The sequence below is a fragment of the Poecilia mexicana genome, unplaced genomic scaffold, assembly GCF_051168715.1.
Source record: "Poecilia mexicana isolate PSO_F unplaced genomic scaffold, ASM5116871v1 scaffold_23, whole genome shotgun sequence".
In the NCBI taxonomy this organism is placed as follows: Eukaryota; Metazoa; Chordata; class Actinopteri; order Cyprinodontiformes; family Poeciliidae; genus Poecilia; species Poecilia mexicana.
Genome location: NW_028263392.1, coordinates 21,583,460 through 21,603,956, shown reverse-complemented (window position 1 = coordinate 21,603,956; position 20,497 = coordinate 21,583,460). Strand labels below are relative to the sequence as shown.

Genomic DNA, 20,497 nt, shown 5'->3' with positions numbered 1-20,497 from the left:
TCTAAAATAAATGTTAATGGATTATCTCCATCCAGTGTGGCTGAGTTTGAGCTGCTTTATGCAGAAGAACAGGCAACAAATTTAGTTCTGCTTTTTGTTCCAGATCAACAGAATCAGCAATGGAAAAAATCACATTCTGGATTTTCTAGATGCTGCAATTACAGAAACATCAAAGTCCAAACTATTTATTCCACTCGTCTGATTGATACATGGCATTTTAGTGCGACATCATGGATCAGTGAAGAAAAGGACAGAGCAGAAACTCCTGGTAGCTGGAATAGACGGCTGCTGCTGAGTTCAGTGGTTGAAGTGAGAGGAGAGCAGAGGGTTCTGCTGCAGCTTCACCATGAAAGCTTCATGTTTTTCCTCTAGTCTCTCCATGTGCCTGTAAAACACACACACACACACGCGCACACACACACACACACACACACACACACACACACACACACACACACACACACACAGCTCAGCAGACTCCTACAGCCGCTCTGGTCCAAATGTTCCCAAACTCTGCAGTTCTAATCTTGTTGATTTCAGCTTTCCTTTGATGCTGTGATGATTTTTTATTATTAATCCACAACCTTTAAAGATGTTTTATGCTGTGTGATGCATCACTGTGCAGGAATTGCCAGGTTGCTGCTGGCCGACTGTCTGCAGTGTGTAGGCAGTGGGAGGGGCTTACAGCAGCACTCAGTCAGGACCATCACTGCACAGCGACCGGGGCTTCATGTTGTCACTAGAGGATCTGAATAGTCGCTCTCAGCTTAACCCTCTCTGCTCATCCCAACACCTGGCCACGCCCCTCAATGTCAATTGGCTCCGCCCACTTTGGTAGACTTATTTCAGAGTTTGCCTGAAATAATCCCACTAAAGGCTATGCTTTCACATCCAGATTGGTTCCACTTTAAATGGTGTGTGTTTACCTGTCGAGGCGTCTCTGGGCAGCAGATATGTGAAACTTTTTATCCCAGCACAGGTGACAGGCGAGCTCCGCCTCCTCCTGGCTCATCATGGGGTCGTGCGAGTGGCTCCTGCTGTCATTCTCCTCTGCTTGGGTCTCGATCACCTGAACACACATGGATGGAGGAGCGTTGCTGGAGCGGTGTTTTAGTGTGAACCAGGGGTCCCCAAAGTGGGTCCTGGAGGCCCGGCATCCTGCATGTTTTAGTTCTCTCCATGGTGGTGGAAACAACCTTTTCAGCTTGTCATTGTTCCTCTTAGGCCTCTAATGAGCCATCATTGGATCCAGGTGTGTTGAACCAGGGAGAGAATAAAGCATGCAGGATGCCGGGCCTCCAGGACCCACTTTGGGGACCACTGGTGTAAACAGACAGGTGTTGGCCTGCAGGCGGAGCTCTGCCGCACCGTTTCCAAGTTCCTCTGCAGGAAGTCGGTATGCCTCTTCAGTTTTTCTTTGAATGCTTCTGAGCAGCCGAGGCAGAAGGAGGTGGCCTCCTCTGGAGTGAGAGACTCTGAGTTCCCGAGCCGGGCCAGGTACGGCACCATGACGTCCATTCCCAGCCGATGGAGGATGAGGGCCTCCTCTTTGGACGTGAGCTCCTGCAGCAGCAGACATGAATCAGTCATGGCGTCATGAACAGGACTGACCTACCGTCTGGGTGGATTTCTCCTCTACCTCCTCCCATTTCTCCCTGCAGGCCATAACCTCCTCCAGTGGAGAGGAGAACACCTCCAGCTCCTTCTCCTCCTGCTTCCTGCATTCCACGATGGTCTCCATCTGCTCACATCAGGTAAAGTCAGATTCAATCTAAAACTCTCAGAGCTTTTCTGAACTTAAACGTTGGGTAAACATCAGCATTGACCAGAGCAGCTCGTTGGCTGGAGGAGATGGAGTTCAGATTTATGGGTTTCACACCATCCACAATAAAACTGGCACAAGTTCCTACGACAGTCTGAAGATCCTCGGCTGCGTCGTTAACAGCGGCGCTATGCAGCGAGCTAGGAGAGCGTAGCAGCAAGATGGCCGAGCTGTCTGTGTTATTTCTATGCATCTTACTTTAAAGGAACAATCTCAATCTTTCAACCAATCACCAAAACAATGTTTACTTAAAGTGCGTTCACACTTTAAGTAAGCATTACTTAAAGTGTGCTTTAAGTAATGTGCCTTAACTGCTTAGTCCGCTTTAATCCAACTCCAGTCCGTTTGCCCACACTGCAAAAAGTGAAATCTTAGTAAGATTAAATATCTTAAATTAAGTAGATTTTTCTTGTTTTCTTTCTGACAAGATAATTTTTCTCACCAAGAGGGGTTTATGCTAGAATATTTTTCTTATTTTAAGTGTTTTTGTACTTAATTATCTCAGTAAGATATAAAATCTTGATATTAAGAAAATATAACTTATTATGAGTAAATATGTGCTAGAATCTAGAATATCAATATTTACCAATCAAACTTCAAGTCTAGAACTTATTTTATATAAGTAAAATTTTCTTATTTCAAGCACAAAACGAGAAATCACTTGCTTAATGAAATGTCTCCGGATAATTAAAACAGACTATGTCCAAATGGAATCATTTGTGCTATTGTCAATGAAAAATAAAAAAGAAACATGAACTTGTACTCTTGTATAAGTTGGCAGAGTGTACTGGAAATTATTTAAACGGTTGTCATGTAACACAACAATTTCAGAGACCATATCAGTTTATATATCAAGATAATTCTTGGCATGTTTCCATCTGCTATGGACCTTCTTAATCTGATCTTCTTGATGCAAGATGTGGGACCTCTTACTGACATGTCATGAAATTTCTATTGATGTGTGATTTGAAATGTCTGGTATTCCACACAATGAGATTAGAATCAACAACGTTGATTAGCTCAATGTGATGATAAATATTTTAATTTTTGGTTTATATTTCAAATTCTCACTTTATAAGTTACTAATATTAGTTTGAACAATATTTTATTCATCATGTTTGTCACCCTTTTTATGACATCATACAATCCAAATGGGAAAGCGCCCAAAATGTCAGTAGTAATGTTCGATACAACAGATTTTCTTTCCAATCCAATACCGAGTAAAATTTAAGCTGGTATTGGCAATACAGATCCCATACTTTCTGCAAAGACAGTTAATTTGTTTCTTAATTAAATAAAAAAAAGTAATCCATATCTTGGCTTTATAAAAAGAACACAATGTACTCTCATGCACTCATTTTAAACTCAGAAGTACATTGCGACAACAATCTCATTTACTATAAGCTATTTTAATTCAGCAGAAATATACAAAATATGTGAAAATGGTGTTGCAAATTAAAAAACAAAGACAATTAGTAGAGTAATAACCCTACTAAATATATCTTTGCTTAATTATTAAAACTACTATAAAATGACAGCTGAAATAGCTCCATGTCACTTTTATAATCTGTCAACATGTTCATTTCTGAGTGAGCATCAGCAGCACGCTGCGCTTGGGCATTGCGTCCTTACACATTACACACTCACCAGGCGGAAGAAAAAGTAGTTCCAATTAACAACGTTTCATTTAGGCAAGATCTCAATAATTTAGTTACTTTCTAACGTGCTCTTGTTAATCTACATTATCTCAAATTACTAAAGTGTGGAAAGTATTGATCCTTGGATCTGACAATAGATTTTAAAGAATTAAGTTCTGGTATCGGAAGAATCGATATTTCAGTATCAATCCGCACATCACTAACGGCAACGCCAGAGATCATTTAACTGCCCTGATTAACGGTTAATTCAGTTGTAACAGCCTAACTAAGCTATTATCTACAGTACTTTTATAAGATTTTCTTTTGGCAAATTCTCTAATCTCGATTGGACATGAATGAAGATGGAGGACTTTTTTACGTGTATAGACCCTAGAGCTGCTGTACTGAGAGGTAAGTTTAAAGCTGTCTATCTTTCTAAGATAAGCTAATTGTGAAGCTAGTTAGCATGTCGTGATATGCCAATTTTCACCCGCGGGTTAAAGAGCCGCTCTTGTGAATATGAGCTTTGAACAGTGATTAACCACAATAGCTGTGGCTTAAAAATAATATCGACACGAGGTTTTGGTAGCTTCCGTTTTTTAACATAGCTAAGGTGGCTTCTCATTCGTAGCTTCTGATGCGGGAAATGGTTAAAGGGAAATTCCGCCTAGTATTTCACTACCTTTTAGGGTGTTTGATGTGCTGTAATTTAAAAACTTAAATGCAATGAGTCTAAAAGCCTAGGTTAGATATTCCACACTGTTACCAGGATATTTTAAACACTATTTTTGATTGGTGAATTTAAGTAGTCCTATTTTGATTCAATTAAAATGACTGTCTTGCTGTCTTGAATTCATGTAATATTGTAATTGAGCACATTAACTAAAATAAGACTTGTTTTATTTTTCAAGTAAACCAAACTGTTGCCATGGTGAAGCCTATGCCAGACACGTCTCCAATCATGTATTGCACCATCTACAAGAAACTTTGGGAATTGCAAGTGATGCTGTCCTTCACATTCTTGAGGTAAGAAACTTATGATACTTATTCATCATTACACTGATTACTCCCTAAAACGTGGTTTGTTTTGTGATTGTTTTTCTGTCTGTGCTCCAATTAGCAGATGACCCAACAACTTCAATCAAACAAAACCACTTTTCAGCTCTGTGGTGATCGTGAAACCAACTTTCTACTGGCCATTGGAACCATGCCTGCCCTGATCTTCTGAAAGGAGGACATCATAGCTACTACACCTTCCAGCATGCATGTGTGTGGCCACTCCTCTCTGTGCTGCTGACAGATATCTTGAGAACACTGTCCATAACTGAGACAAGACTTCCACACATAAAAGGCTATGGCTGATTGGAAGATGTTCATTGTGGAGTAAGCTCCTATTGCTGACATCTAATCCCAAGTTTATTTTTGCTTTGGACAATTTGGTTTGCTTGACTCTTAGGGCATCTTATGAGTGCGACAGATGTGTCAGATCTTCATTGTTCTGTCATTTTACGGGATTGTTTCAGAATCAGATGCCCATCCAGACTTTAAATTCTGACCAGTAGTCATGTTTTACTATGTTTATGTGAAACTTAAACGTAATAAAGATGTTAAAAGTAATTGAACTTATGTCTTCATTTCAGGAAGCCAATAACATCTCTTATTCCAGTATAGATAGGATCAATTTTTGGTTTTTTGCCTTAGCATAAGAACCTTGAGTAAAGCAATGACAAAATATATATTTTAATCCTATGCAACAATAAAAGTAAACTAGTTTTAAGCATATATATGCTGATTTTAAGAAATTCAATGTCAAGTAATATTTTCTTTACTTGAAATTATTTTTCTTAAAATAAGATAATGTATCTTACTTGTTTAAGTAAAATTGGCTTGTTTTAAGTACAAATACACTAATTTTAAGATAAATAAATCTCATATATTCTATTTGTATTAGTAAAATTTTCTTATTTTATGAAAAATGTTCTGTGTATTAAGAAAATAAATCTCATATACTCTATTTGTATTAGTAAAATTGACTTGTTTTAAGTACAAATACACTAATTTTAAGATATTTGTAGGTTTATCTTGGTTAGATATTTTTTCTTGTTTTAGAAAATCTTGACAAGATAAATTTTCTTGTTCTGTTGGCAGATAATTTTTCTTATTTTAAGAAAATTAGACCCTGTTTTTGTACTTTTTTTTCTTGTTTTTGAAAGGGGACTTTTTGCAGTGCAGAAGGTCCGGTTCGGTCGTGGAGGTGTGAATACGTAATCTAACTCTGATTTGGACCAAGAGAGCCAACTCTACAAACGTCGGTCTGGGTTCGGTTCGGTTGCAGTCAGCTCTGGTTTGAATGTATGTGTGGAGACCGCTCCAAAAGCAGGAAGTGGACTACAGTGCAGGGTATTCTGGGTAAATACAACTAAAAAAAATTGTATGTCTACTGACAGCGGGAGAAACGGGTCATGGCCTTTTACCAAAGACAAAAGAGAAATCCTACTGTAACTAAATTAAAAATAATTAAAAATGAATAATCTTAATTTTTAAAGAAGTAAAGAGAAAAACGATGTTTCCGTTTGGAGAGAGGCTTCTCTATGTTAGTCAGATTTATTGTCATCATGTGGTACTAATCAACAAATCAACAGCCTGAGTTTTTCTTTGGACTTTGAAAGTGTCCAGTCTCTCCTATACTTAGCAAAGAAAAGCAGAAGGACAGAAGATCTGATGTGATCCAGCTGAGGGACGTGGTTACCTCCACCAGAGAAGCTTTGATTTGGAGAGCGATGTTCTCCTCTTCCCTGATCAGGTACTTCACCAACCTGTACCAGGTCAGGGGCCCAGGTGGCTCCTCAGCCTGGTCCACCTGAACACACACACACACACACACACACACACACACACACACACACACACACACACACACACACACACACACACACACACACACACAATAAAACAAATGTTTTCATCAGTCAGTCCAGCATGTTCGCTCTCAGATGTTCTGGACGGTCTCTGGACACTCAGAGACCGTCCCCACAGCCCAGGTCTGTGCTGGGCTTCCCCACAGAACCGACATCCCACCAGGACAGAAGAACAAACTCCAAATCTAACAGACTGGCTGCCAAACAAAAGGAAATTCGTATTTTTTAGTCTGAAGCTCAAATGCAAAGAGTATTTTTCACGCTGTGAATGAGAATCTGCACATGGTGTTTAGAAACGATGCACAAGATTCAGGAAAAACACAAGTTAAATCTGATCTATACGTATCGGGTGACTTCTGTAAATGTGAACTCTCTTATTCAACGGATGAGGAGAGGCCTGTCCTGGAAAGAGACACACACGCCACTGTGGGTCGTTACATGAGATTACATTATTATGTTATTTTTTAATCTTGTCCTAATGAGGATCCTGTCTTTATGTCAGTGTGTTTGTACTTTATCTTTGTTTTTTAAGCACCAGACCACTTTTAATTATAATCTCATTTTATGGGAGATTAAGAAGAAGTGCAACATTGCAAAACAATTTGTGAAGCATCAAGGGAAACTTATGATGGAGGTGCAGAAACTTCTCATGTTAACAGGGAAAACCTGCAGATAGTGAAAAAACATCCTAATGCAGATGTTGAACCTACGGTGGCAGCAAAGCAGGGTCATGCTTGTCTGTCTTTCTGCTGAAATGAGATTTGCATTCAGTGATGTTCAGACAGGAAGAGGTCTGAGAAACGGCCTTAGCTGCAGATTCAGCCGTACCAAGAAGAAGGAGAACATGCTGTCTGTGATTGGCTCATCATCTTCTATTCTTTTGAGGCTCTTCCTGGAAGGGATAGTGCGGTGGTCCATGAGGTGATAGAGCAACTCGGTCTTCATCTCCGGCACCAGAAACACCCGCTGGGCCACGTCTTCGTTGACCGGTTTGGAGGGATTCCTATGGAAACGCTCCACCACTTTCTAAACACACAAAAGAGCCGGGGCGTAAAACCATGGAAACGTGTGGCGCTCCCGACCGTTTGGTCGTTAACTTTAGGATAACACATCTATTTGAACCGTCAGTGCATGTTGTCCAGCATCAGTTTATCTCTTACCAGCACATTGAGATTCTCCAGGGTGGTCTCCTGGCCGTTCTCCGCAGAGTACGGAGGGGGAATCATACCGCCCTCACGGAAAAAAATCTGTCTCAAGTACAGGAAGTCGTCTCGGTACTTGAAGGATTGCTCTATTGCTTGTGGCGACACCACGATCCGCTCCAGGCCGTCCTGTTCGGGGCGGTGGAACCTCATCTCTCGCTCAGTCCCAGAGTCCACTGGCTTCCAGGCGTGAACTGACCAGAGCGACAGACACCAACATTACAACCAGTTACAGGATTACATCAGGACGGCCCAGGCAGCATCTTCACGTATTCGTATGTGGGAAGATTTTACATGGATTATAACAACGATGAAAGAGCAGAACATCAGGCTAAAGAAGCCTTCAGCAGCTTCTGGCTCAGAGTTCAGCTACATTTACTCAGTTATTTTTGGAGTATTTTACTATGCTGTACTTTTACTTTTACTTGAGTAATTTATTATGAAGTATCTCTACTCTTACTTGAATAAAATTTATCCACCGAATGAAAAACAAAGACACAAAGTTTTGTGACCACCTCCCAAGTTTTATATAGAGAAACTGATTTGTAAATATTTTCTTTAACTTGATTCTGTAATTGTTTTGTTATGAATTATTGTCATTTTGGTCCCTAAAATACCAACATTTGCACTTGACTTAATATTTTTGTCAAAATGATGATGTAATTTCTAAACATTGGCTGATAATGTGATCAGTTACTCAGTACTTGTGTTTTATTTTTACCAAATACTTTTTAACTTGATACTTTTTACTTTTGCCTGGGTGTAGTTTTTGTGTCCTCTGCCCAGCTCTGCTCTGGCTGTTCATGTCAGTCCAGGCAGAAAGAGACCAAGCAGATGAAGGTTTCATCTGATCTGAAGTTTACCACAGAGAAGCCACAGATCTGGGCCCATTCCTCAGGCTAACAGGAGCTCATACTTTCAGTGAGCTAAGAGTGCTTTAAGCAGGGAAACATACAGAAAGGGGAGATATATTTTCTAACTTTGTTCTGTTTCATTTTGTTCTGCCAGCAGCAGGCTCTGTCCTGCTGTCCTGCTTGGTTTTCACCAGGATATTGTTTTATTTTGGCAGTTTCTCCAGATGAAAACCAGTTTAAACAAGCAGCCAGCTGCAGCTGGTGAGTTCCTCCGGGTTGCTGCTCTCAGCAGTCGGCTTACATAAAAGGTCGAAAGTTCGTCCGGATTTGAAGCGCTCGGTGGTGGAGTTCTCCAGCTGGTTGAACTCTCTCTCCTCCAGGCTGTCACTCCTGTGCTTGTACCACTCTTTGACCCCGGCGACCTCTGTGCCTTTAACATAAACAGACGCAGGATCAGAGACGATGGCGGATGGGACAAAGTGAACCGTTTCTGACGTTTCTCACAGCTCAGGTCTTGGTACGTCGTTAATCTGGAGATGAGGCCGTCGTTGGTCACAGTGGATGAAAACCGCTCCAGCATTGCTTTTCTGTAGCGGGTCACCTTCTTCCCTCCAGGAAACCTCGTCTGCAGCTCTGAGGGTCAGAGGGACAGGTGTTGGGCGTCTCACAGGACAGGTGAAGGTCAACAACCTGCTTCACGGTTTTACCTTTCCTTGTGATGCCGATCCTGCTGACCCAAGATCTCATCAGGAAAAACTTCCTGGGAAAATCTTCCTTCAAGATAACAATTCACAATTAATGGATGGACGGATGAACAGCAGTGAAGTAACGCGTTACTGCAATCTGATTACTTTACTCCAGTAACAAGCAGGGTTTTAAGCCTGGCAGGCCACCAGGCTTCACTTGCCTCCCTCCAGGCTGAATGTGAAGGGATCAGGCTTAAATATTCAACAAAATTCTTCAAATGATGGCTATATTTTTGGTGATGTAATTTTTTTTGGATCAATAAAGTATTTTTGAATTTGAACTGAATTTTTCAATATCCACAAATTTAAAAAAGCAAAAAAAGTTTTAAAAGAGATGTTTTCATTTGATTAAGTTTTACATGATGGAATATGCAGAAGAAATGGAATCAGGCGTATTTATACCATTATTCCGGTGGTGCATTATTTTTTTGAAATGTAACTAAGTAAAGTGAGTATTAAAGTAACTAATTACTTTTGAAAATAAGTAGTTGGTAAAGTAACTGGATTACTTTACTTCTTGGACAGACAGACAGACAGACAGACAGGTGTGGTCCTGACCTCCAGCTCGCTGGTAGGTCGTCCGATGAAGCGGTTCTCCATCCTGCGGTGGACGGCCTGGATCAACTGCTGCTGGCTGACGCCGTCATGGAGGACGGGCTCCCACTCGGTCGAGTTCTCCAGGTCAAACTTCATGTCCTGCTCACAGCAGAGGGAGTCTGGTAAGAGTGCTGGCGGGTGACCTGGGCCGGTTCTGTCTGGTGCTGGTGGACCCGCCTTGCAGCCGCTGCTGCAGTCCTGCCGGTTGACGTAGTAGTTGAAGGGGTTCCACAGGCTCTCGATGCCTTGGAAGCTGTCGTGTACGGTCGGATAGCTGCAGCCGGTCAGAGGGTCAATGAAGAAGTTCTCCTCGATGCTGCGCCGACCCGACAGAACCAGAACCCAGCAGTGGACCCGGAAACCTTGCAGGGGATCTGGAAGATTGGTGCTCTTTTCCTGCTCATGGAAGGAAACAGATGATGGGGTAAATGGACGGACAGAAGGACCGGACTAGAGATCAATCGATTAATCACATTCATTGTGATTAGTAGATTATTCAAATAGTAGTCAACTAATTAGTTAATCAATTAATCATTAACTGGAGTATACAGACTCAAAAAAGGCCATATGCTGAGAGAATAACAGAGCAAGTAACTCAGCAAAAACTATAACAAAATAAGTTTTGCATTTAAAGGTGCAGTAAGAAACTTTTGTTACAACCTGTCACCATGTTGTGACAGTTTATGACAGATAATCTGTGAAACGATGGATCTCCTCCACCTCCACCCTGAGCTACTCCTGCCATCTGAGGAAATGCACCAAAAACAACCAATCAGAGCCAGGAGGAGGAGCTTAGCGCTGCCAATCAACCGTATGTACTTGCTGCTAAACGTGCTAATGGCACATTTAGCAGCATTTTTGTTGCATTTTGAGATGCAACAAAAACATACACATCCAACAATACACCTCATTCACCACGACAACGGTGTTATGTCTAATATAAATATGAAGTTGGCAGCAAAGAATCCTTAACTGGTACCGTTGTCCCTGGAGGAAGCCTGCTGACACGTGAATCCTGCACTACTTTAGTACAACATGTTTTGAAAGAATTGATGGAAAATAGTTTGTAGCAGAAATTTCTTCTTTTAAAACAAATGGCATTTGAATTAGAGTGTGAGGTCCTCATATTATCTTGACCTTGAGTAAATTAATATTTCCATATTAATTTATCAGCTGTCATCGGTGGCCATGCTAACTAGCCTTAGCATTCATTAGATGCTGTGCTAGCTGCAGCGTAGCAGAGAGCAGCGCCACACTGGGGGGTGATTGACAGCGCTAAGGTGAGGGTCTGGACCCTCGGTAAGCCTCATGAGTCTGTGTCTGCCTCTCTGCTGATGGAGCAGGATGATCTGGACCCTCTGGGGAACTGGTCAGTCCTGCAGAATAATATTAAACCTGAACATCAGATTTAGACCGTAAACATCTGATGGGATGGATTTCTGCTCACCCTGATGAATTTTATTATTAATTATTAGCTGTTATCTGTTTTACCTGGAATCTGTTCACACTGTGAGATTCCACAGCGTTGAACCTTTAGTTATCTGGTTCTGAGGTGAGCTGGAACATTTTACCTCCTGTAGCTCCTTCTCCAGAATCGCAGCAGCCTCGGCGTCCAGCTTCTTCTTCTCCTGATCTAACAGGAAACGGCTCCTCAGCTCCATCGAACACTTTACTCCGTACTTCTTCTGCGGCTGGTCCGAGGTTTCGCCTTGGTCGCTCTGCAGACACAAATCCAATCAGAAACCTTGAAGTCTGAGCGGTGTGTGTGTGAGGCAGACCTGCCTTAGCCTTGGTGTCCAGCAGGGGGCACTGCTGCAGTCTGAGGTCCAGCAGACACATCTCCCTGACCGCGTAGCCGCTGACGACGTAGGCATCGTAGTTGAGGCCCAGCAGCAGGCTGCAGAGCAGGGTGGACGACTCGAAGCTGGTGGCCTCCTGGCTGCGCAGCACCGCTGTGGGGGAGAACAGCTGGGTGGGCTGCAGGGCCCGGTCCACAGCAGGACGGTCAGACACACTAAGGACATGGACGAGTGGTCCTGATCTAACACTCTGACTAACGGATCAGCGGTCAGACAAAACTATCTGTCCATCATTTCATCGTAGGGGGACATTTAGCCTGTCCACAAGACGTTTAACGTGTCCACTTGTCCTTACCAGGCGTGTACGCGTGTGTGTGTGTGTGTGTGTGTGTGTGTGTGTGTGTGTGTGTGTGTGTGCTGCCATACTGACCACCTGTGTGGGCTGCTCCAGCGGCTGCAGGGACAGGAAGTCGGCCACCAGTGAGGAACACTCCTGCCAGCTCTGGAGCTCCCACAGGCCGGTCTCTGTGGGACGGAGAGTGGTGGACACAAACTTCTGGACGGGACAGAGACAATTGTGGGGCTCAGATGGTTTAATGGTGGAAGCAGATTTTAACTGGGGGAGCGCTTGTTACCCTGACTCCATATTCATTGACCGGGTAGAGCAGCAGAGGTTTACGGTCAGGATGCAGCAGCAAATACTGACGCTGGAAGTTTTCTGCGATCTCCAGCAGGTGCTCCTCCTTTTGAGAGTTGGTCTTGTAGGATTCAGGGCTGCAGACGGACAGCAGGGGGCGACTCTCACTCACCTCATAAAATACTTTCAGTTTTTGACAGAGGAGGAAACGATGTAGATTTCTAATCCTGTCATCTTCAGATTAAGGAATTTATCTTCAATCAGACACGTACAATCTAAGGCACTTGGTTCATTCAAAATGCCATTAGTAATATTTAAAGCTAGAAAGAGATAATTGCCAATTCATTTACAAAAGTTCTTCGACTTCAGTTCAAATGACAGAAATAACAGTTTGAAAGTATAATGCCAAAAGTAAAACTATGGGTACTACTTTGAAATAAATGTGCATTTCAGCAAAATTATGGAAAAAATGTTCTACCATAAATCAGTTCAGAACATTTAATAAGACAAAAACGATGAAGTCTGATACAGGTTTGAGTTAACAAAGAGGAGAATGACATGCTGCTTTCAGCTCATAGTAATGTAATGTATAGGGCCCTGAACATCAGATTCCTGCTCCCTTTTCTCTCAGGTATACTGAGGTAATCTGTTTGTTAATTAAAGTGAATTAATTTGTTAAACTGAGTGAATAAACAGATTGATTGGTATCTTTAAGAAGTTCAAAGACTTTTATCATAAAAATGTGATACTTTGATAAAACCTAAAGAAAAGCTGCAGCAGATTTCTCTGGTTATTTCCAGTCAGGATTGTTGTCTGTGACCCTGAACATCTTCTGCAGCTTCAGGAATAAACGTGTTCTGTTCATTATCTCCACCCTCCTCAGCTGTCTGCAGGCTGCTACTGCTTGAGTTGCTCACATGAGCAGATCGTCGCTCACATCTTCCTCCTCCTCTTCCTCCGGCTCCTGGGACAAGGTCATCTTCTTCTCCATCTCTTGAAATTCATCATCAAATACAAACTTCCCTCCGGCCTCCATTTTCCTCTGGAACAGTAAACATGGTTTTATGCTGCGTTCGCTCTGCAGACGCTGTGAAGCGGTTGGTAAAAACCTGAAGAAAATCTTTCATTTTTAAAATAAATTAAAAACACATAGCAGGTTGTTTCCGTCTGTGAATCTGCTCTTTACAACCATGAACTTTGTTGTTTTTATCTGAATTTTATCAGAGATCAACAGAAAGGAAAGCAAAGATGTGAAAAAAGAACAGTTTTAAAGCTTTTCCTGAGAGCCTGTTGCAATAAGCAAATAGTCGATTAATGGCATGATGACTAAAAATAAGCTCAATCATTTCAGTTCTGGTGATTAATATCTCTTAAAGGGCAGTTTTGTTTTCAGAAACTTTATAATCCAATTTATGAAATGAATTGTGATGGTTTCAGTTCTGTGTATTTTAAAACTTTTGTTTTGGTTGTCATGTTTTATTTTGGATATTTAAAATGTTTTCTAGGTCCAATGTTTTGTTGTTGTTGTTGTTGTTGTTTTACTAAATTAAAGTTTGTTAGTCTTTAAGAGGGCGGATTTGCATAATTATGCTGTTATCTTTATATTACTTGAAAATAATCTAAAAACAGCAAAAATATTGTTTATCTCAATAATTACTGGATCAATTAGTCATCCAGCAATGTTATACATGAATTTTATTTATTTCAAACATCCATCCATTTTCTTACACCCTTGTCCCTTGGTGGGGTCAGGAGGGTTGCTGGTGCCTCTCCAGCTAAGGTTCAGGGCGAGAGGTGGGGTCACCTGGACAGAGTGTTGTGGACTGTGGGAGGAAGCCGGAGTACCCAGAGAGAACCCACCATGCACAGGGAGAACATGCAAACTCCATGCAGAAAGATCCCAGGCTGGGAAACGAACCCAGGACCTTTTTGCTACAAGGTAACAGTGCTACCAACTGCGCCACTGTGCAGCACCTACTTCAGGCCTGTTTCAAACATTTATATATTGTGCAAGAATAGCTACTGTTGTTGCCAGGAATAATTTAATTTGTAAAAAGTTGTCTTGCATAAATGTATGCAGCTATTTTCCACCAAGTAATAAAAATTATAATAGTAGCCTTTACAAGCCGAAGGTGACATGAGGTCAGAGTGAAAAAGGAGGAAACAGCAGCACAATGAAAACCCTGAACGTTGCTATGCAACAGACCGAAGCTAAAGGAGCTAACTGTGGTTAACTTTAACCGCTAAATAAACACCAGTTAATAGCAGTGAAATTAGTTAGAGTCGACGAATTAAACAGGTCAGTCCACAGAAAACATAAGAAACATTTACTCACCTAATCTAAATGGTGTCGGAGTCGTTTTTAAAGCAAAGAAATAAGCGATTTTAAACCAGAAACATGAACTAAACCTGTTAAAACAGGACCACTGGTTCTCTGTATCCATAGTAACAGAACGACCACGTGACGTGTTACGAAGATGCGTTCACGTAACCTCGTAGATCGTAGAGCAAATAGATTCTCCAGAAGGCCAATGAACCGCTTTGACTTCTTTGGATGATTTGCTGTACTGTATATTTTAAGTTATCTGAAAAGCCTAAAGCGGAGGTGTGTGGAGATGTTTAAAGTGTGTTCAACATTTAAAGAAGAGCTTTTTACAGCAACATTTCCAAATGCTGGTAAAGTTTGCCTCCAGAAATAAACTTTGAGCTATAAACTATAGTATGGAATAAGTGGAAAACTATTTTATTTATGACACACGTACAAAAAAAACACGGTTTTTTTTCTTTCTTTATTAATTTTTTGAACAATTTTCACATTTATTTTCTCATTTGTATTCCTAGCAATTAATACTTGTAGTTTTTTGTATTTTTGATTGAATTTCCAACATTTCTATTTGTTTAAGTTTAAACTGAAATAGATTAAATGTTTTAAATCTATTTTCTTTAAAGAAAAGGCATCAACAGCTGCAGGTACATAAAAATGTCAGATATATTTGGATTAAACATATTATTCATATTAACTGTTGAACAAACTGGGCTATAATGAAACAAAGATGCAATTTCTTCCTTTGCACAGAATTTGCTTCCAACAAAGTGAATTCAGTTTAAACTACAAGCTCTACTAAAAATCCCATGGCTGCTTATACTAAAAAATCTTAAATATTGATAATATTTTATTTGCTCAGGGGGATTTAGGCGATGCTGATCCATCTCTGCGTTTCAGTTTTGGCCGTCCTGTTTCTCCTGGTAGAAGATGTTTCCATCCGGCTGCTTCATGCACCTCAGGCTGATCTCTGCAGTCACTCCTTGGTCCTTCAACTTCTGCTGGAGCTGAGATTAAAATAATAGTTTAGCAAAAACAGGCCCTCTCTTAGTTAACCTAGACTAACCTATTCTGCATCACACAATATGTATTTTCATTTTTAAAATGATATAAAAATGAATGTGTTGAGACTGAGAACCTAAAAAATTAAAATATAAGTAAAGTTTTGGTAAAGCCATTTTGCATTCTTCAATGAATTGCATGATTTCCCAGGAAAACCATATGGAGTTCCAACATCTCAGTGTTCCCATTGTACCACTGACCTACAGTCGCCATGATGCGCTCTTCTAAAGCTCTGGATTGTGCTAAATTTATAAAATTACATCTACATTTTCTCAGGTTCCTGCCTTGATGCTGTCGCCACCGTTTCACATCTGCACAAAGACTTTCTTTCTCACAAACGGCAGAATTTCCATATTTGTTTGAAGGGTTTCTGCTCCTCCACCATCAGTTTTGCCTTGTTTAGAGGTTGAAACACCGTCATTATTTTCAACAGACTGAGTGGTTAAAGTTCCATCATCATCACTGGAAATTATGCCAAGACTTATTTTTGTAAAATGAATTTTACTTTTGAACTCCAGTTTGAACAACCGAGAACTTCAGCTTTCATCTGAAATACATTTAACCAAAAATATGTACATATTTGGTCTGTATGCATCTTTTTGACTTTGTGGGCATTAGAGCAAACCCAATGGATTTTTTTATTTTTTATTTTTTTGCACTCCCTTGCAAAATGTTTGCATTCTTTTGCCATACTGTCAGTATCTTGTGTTTCTGCTAAGGTTTTTCCATGGGTAACACTTTATTTGAAGGGGTTGAATGAGACTGACATGACACTGTCATAAACATGAATAAGCCTTCATGAATATTTATGACTGTTGTCATAAAGCGTCATTCGGTAAATTATGACACTTTTAATACAAAGTTGACATTATTCAAAATGTCTTTGTTATGACAGCTTGACATTAACCAAGAAATCATTACTGATATAAATTTGTTCTAAAAGTTTTACTGATTGCACTTTAAAAATGAGGTAACTTTATAGGTAAAGTTTAAACAGTAATGATTTCCTGGTTAATGTCAAGTTGTCATAACAAAGACATTTTGAATAATGTCAACTTTGTATTAAAAGTGTCATAATTTACCGAATGACTCTTTATGACAACAGTCATAAATATTCATGAAGACTTATTCATGTTCATGACAGGTGTTATGACATGTTTATGACAGTGTCATGTCAGTCTTATTCAACCCCCTTCAAATAAAGTGTTACCTTTCGATGTATGTTAATATTGCATTAGTGAGATATCTGAAGATTTATATTTTTTTCTTGAGAATATAAAATGCAACACCAACTTATGTGCAAAATGCAAAACCTAAACAGTTTGTTCATAGGCTTCCCATCTCTTTCCATTCCCTCTAAGGCAAACAAAAACCTTCCATAGCAAAGAAGGAAAGAAAGAAAGAAAGAAAGAAAGAAAGAAAGAAAGAAAGAGAGAAAGAAAGAAAGGAAGAAAGAAAGAACAAAAGAAAGAAAGAAAGAAAGAAAGAAAGAGAGAAAGAAAGAAAGAAAGAAAGAAAGAAGGAAAGAAAGAAAGAAAGAAAGAAAGAAAGAAAGAAAGAAAGAAAGAAAGAAAGAAAGAAAGAAAGAAAGAAAGAAAGAAAGAAAGAAAACACCCAAACTATCTGGAAAATTTGGAGTGATTTTCACAAAGTAAGTCATCTGACAGATCTGATTGTCCTCTTCATGTTGGTCGTCTGAATGGTTAATAAAGGGATATTTTCATGTGCAGCCTCATCTCCAAAAACATGAACATGGAGTTAATAGATCCATTTTCAACCAGTTTCTGCACAGAGTTAAGAATGTGGAAACGTTTTCACTAAGGTTCTTTAAAGGTGTAGATTTTAAAAGGACATGTTTCCTCTATGACTGCATGTAGTCATAATGACCATCAATTTCTTGAAAAGGAACTTCATATTTATTGTGAAGGAATGTAAGGGGGTTCCATGCAAACCCACAATTAATTACAACTTGTGCAACTTATTCTTGTTGTAAAACTCATTGCAGTTGTTCAGTGGATGGGGAATTCTGCCAAGACCTGCAGGACAAACCTCTTTACATGAGGATGTGATGATGATGAAAACATCTTCAACACCAAACCAAGAAATGTCACCATAAAGGTCAGGTGAAACCTGCAGCCAGAGTAAAGAGGTTGAGGCGTGTTTACCTGGCCCAGCAGGCCTCCCTGCACAGCGCCGTCCTTCAGGTCCACAGAGGAACTTCCCACCAGCTTCACCTTCATCACATGGTTGGTGAACGGCACTTCTGCAGAAACACAGAGCGTTTTATTAGCAGCATGTGTTTGGACCTGCCTCCATCTGTGATCGTGAACGTTTAGTGATCAGCTGACCGTAGTAGCAGATAAAAGGTTTTGCCAGGTGACATTCCCAGTCCGCCCAGTATCCGGAGTTGGTAAAGTCCATTCCTGCACAGTTCTCCACAGGACCGTTGGGTTCTCCAGACGCCCAGTGAGGATATGTGAGTAGGGATCCATTGGACCACTTCCACTGGTCTCTGAAGAGCCCAAGCCAGACGGCTTCCTCTGCAGGTTTAGCTGCCTTTAGGTTTTCATTGTCAGCAGAATGTCTCACGCTGGCCAGGTCAGTGTAGTGGGTTCTGCAGTAACTCTGAGCCTGAGTCCAGTTCATCAAGGTGTTGATGACCGTAAATGTCGCCGTTAGCCCTGGACACAGAGACAGGCTGATGGCGGACATGTTGTATTCTCAGCACTGATTATCTCAGATGTTTAAACTGCAGCCCTGCAGATAGAAACTCCTCGAGCTGTTGATGTTTTGGCTCACATTAGTTCATCTGCAGTGGAAAACCGCTAAACTTTTGTTCTTTTTACAGGAGACATGAAACCGTTTCTGCAGAGAGGAACTGGTTGCATGTTTTCCCAGAGCCAGAAATTCTCTTTAGCTATGAAAAATAAAAGGCCCCAATTTTTGCTTTTGACCTTTTTTGTTTTCCAAAACATTTTATTCTGATATTATTATTAGTGGGTGGAAAATTTAAAAAACATTTGAAATGCAAAGTGTTGCATTGCCGTCCTTTGAGAAACATGATACGCTCAACTGGAAGAGAAATTAAATAGTTAAATAAAACTAAAATACTCAGCTCACCGCTGACAGTAGAGCAGATCGGTTTACGCAGAACGTCACAACCAATATCGTTCCAATCTCCATTTCCAAGCATCTCCAAGCAGCTCTCCCCACCGCCAGTGTTGTCCGGTTGTCCGGACGGCCAGTTTCTGTAGAGAGCCTCAGAGTTTTGGTAGAAAGCTTCGTCTGACAGGGACCACCTCCAGCTGTCCACATCATCATACAAACCAATCCAGGCCTGCAACCAACAACAGCTGCTTTAACCCCAAAGGCCTCTGGGCAAACCTTTGATTGGTTCAGTTATTATGATGATGTTGTTCTGAATATTTCAGCACGTACAGCTATCTGTATTCTATTGACCAATGACGGCAGGAGAAAAGCTCCCACCCGCCACACTGAAGGTTTTCAGGCTGCCTCTCTTCCTCATGGACTGATGTTGTGTTAGTCAGTCCTACTTACGTAAAGAGATTTGCATCCATCCCTGACAGAGTTACCCTGAGTCAACACCTCCACTGAGTCAGAATGTGAAGTGATTAACATTGCAAACTTTATGGAAATAGATCCTGTGCAGCAGCAGAGGAGGCAGAGATTTAAAGGGATCACAAAGATTTGTTGGTTTATGGATGAAGCTGCATGTCAGCTTCATCCAGCTGAGTTAGGAAGAGCTCAGACCCAGAGATGCAGCAGAGAGGAAGTAACAACCATTTCACACTTTTACTGCGTTTTAGACTCAAAGAGCTGAAGCAGAGACAGAGAAGTGTTTACGTCAGTTATGGCGGCCATTTTGTTTGAGTCGACCGTGTTCCTGAGGGTCGTCACGACCTCGGCGCTGTCCACAGTCACCAGGTCTGTGTAGGTTTTCCTGCAGTAGCTCTGAGCGTCGCTCCAGCTCATCGGGTCATAAACGAAGTGGAACTGGACCTTAGCAAGCGTGGAGACGGCCCAAAGAGCTGCAGCAACACGCAGCACAAAGTCCGGTTAAAAACACGTCCAGTGCAAACAAAGAGCCTCATAACCCCAAGATACAAAGATTTAAAGTGAGAAAGTTACTATATACACAGAGCCTTACAAAGTATTGGCCTCTCCTCACATTGCAGTTGTAAGTTTCATTGTGTTTTTGGGACTTTATGTGACAAACAGAGAGAGGGTTCATTTTACGTTGACCTTCAGAGTTTTAGAGAGACAACAAGAAACTGACAGTCCTACTGTGAGTTTACAACAAGCTACACAGAAGCCAAACATAGAGGAAGGTTCCTGCATCATGGTGGTGGCAGCACTATGCTGTGGGATTCTTTTCCTTGGCAGGAACCAGGCTGATGGCGCTGAATCCAGGAAAATCCTGGAAGAAAACCTGCTGGAAAGCCGAGACTGGCTGGAGGTTCAGCCACCCTGAACCATGGTTCCGTATCTTAGAATGGTCTAGTCAAAGTCCAGAACTAAATTCTGGACTGACAAAATGTGAAAATTAACTGTTTTAGATGCTTTTCATCCAATCTGGTGAGCTACTTTCAGTAGAAAACTGGGAAAAACCCCAAAAGTTCCTGGTTCTAAAACGTCTCTGGCTGTTTAAACAGAATCGGTGCTTATTAAGGCTCTGCATACATCACATGTTATAGTACTACATGTCTATAGTTCATAACATTGATTAAATCAAGAAAACATGATCCCAGTTACCTGATGCACCAGTGATGTAGAGAAGAACTTTCTCCATCCTCCTGTCTCCACTGGTTTCCAGTCTGTGGCTGCTGGTTTCCAGTTTCGAACCTTTAAACAGCCAGAGACCATTGCCTCCAACATTTGC

The 20,497-nt window shown here is 41.0% G+C and overlaps 2 protein-coding genes and 1 long non-coding RNA gene across 3 annotated transcripts; 1 reads left to right on the top strand and 2 right to left on the bottom strand.

The window, feature by feature from the left end:
• Window positions 1–169: 169 nt before the first annotated feature.
• On the bottom strand, window positions 170–14,636 carry drc7 (dynein regulatory complex subunit 7). Its single transcript, XM_015014041.2, has 18 exons — window positions 14,548–14,636; window positions 13,130–13,254; window positions 12,211–12,349; window positions 12,006–12,131; window positions 11,559–11,753; window positions 11,348–11,494; window positions 9,954–10,172; window positions 9,738–9,875; window positions 9,141–9,207; window positions 8,938–9,066; window positions 8,735–8,863; window positions 7,538–7,773; window positions 7,206–7,403; window positions 6,209–6,319; window positions 1,640–1,741; window positions 1,369–1,563; window positions 927–1,069; window positions 170–385 (listed from the first exon to the last, which is right to left on the bottom strand). The coding sequence occupies exons 2-18, from the start codon at window positions 13,246–13,248 to the stop codon at window positions 298–300; spliced, it is 2,481 nt and encodes an 826-aa protein (XP_014869527.1). The 5' UTR covers window positions 13,249–13,254; window positions 14,548–14,636; the 3' UTR covers window positions 170–297.
• Window positions 3,627–5,076, top strand: LOC148152623 (uncharacterized). Its single transcript, XR_015762165.1, has 3 exons — window positions 3,627–3,870; window positions 4,371–4,485; window positions 4,580–5,076. It is a non-coding gene; the product is annotated as an uncharacterized LOC148152623 (long non-coding RNA).
• Window positions 14,637–14,982: 346 nt separating the features above from the next.
• LOC106934252 (C-type mannose receptor 2-like) lies at window positions 14,983–20,407 on the bottom strand. Its single transcript, XM_015014030.2, has 6 exons — window positions 20,371–20,407; window positions 19,462–19,646; window positions 18,718–18,934; window positions 17,946–18,278; window positions 17,763–17,860; window positions 14,983–15,542 (listed from the first exon to the last, which is right to left on the bottom strand). Exons 1-6 carry the CDS (start codon window positions 20,405–20,407, stop codon window positions 15,432–15,434), a joined length of 981 nt encoding a protein of 326 aa, XP_014869516.1. The 3' UTR covers window positions 14,983–15,431.
• Window positions 20,408–20,497: the final 90 nt, after the last annotated feature.

Coding starts and splice junctions, on each gene's coding strand:
- drc7 (XM_015014041.2), bottom strand. CDS start 13,248: ATGGAGGCCGGAGGGAAGTTTGTATTTGATGATGAATTTCAAGAGATG. Junction 7,404..7,537: donor TGGAGAATCTCAATGTGCTG/GTAAGAGATAAA, acceptor TTGTGTGTTTAG/AAAGTGGTGGAGCGTTTCCA. Junction 6,320..7,205: donor GCATGTTCTCCTTCTTCTTG/GTACGGCTGAAT, acceptor GTGTGTGTTCAG/GTGGACCAGGCTGAGGAGCC.
- LOC106934252 (XM_015014030.2), bottom strand. CDS start 20,407: ATGGAGAAAGTTCTTCTCTACATCACTGGTGCATCAG. Junction 19,647..20,370: donor CTACATCACTGGTGCATCAG/GTAACTGGGATC, acceptor GTGTTGCTGCAG/CTCTTTGGGCCGTCTCCACG. Junction 17,861..17,945: donor ACCTTTTATCTGCTACTACG/GTCAGCTGATCA, acceptor GTGTTTCTGCAG/AAGTGCCGTTCACCAACCAT.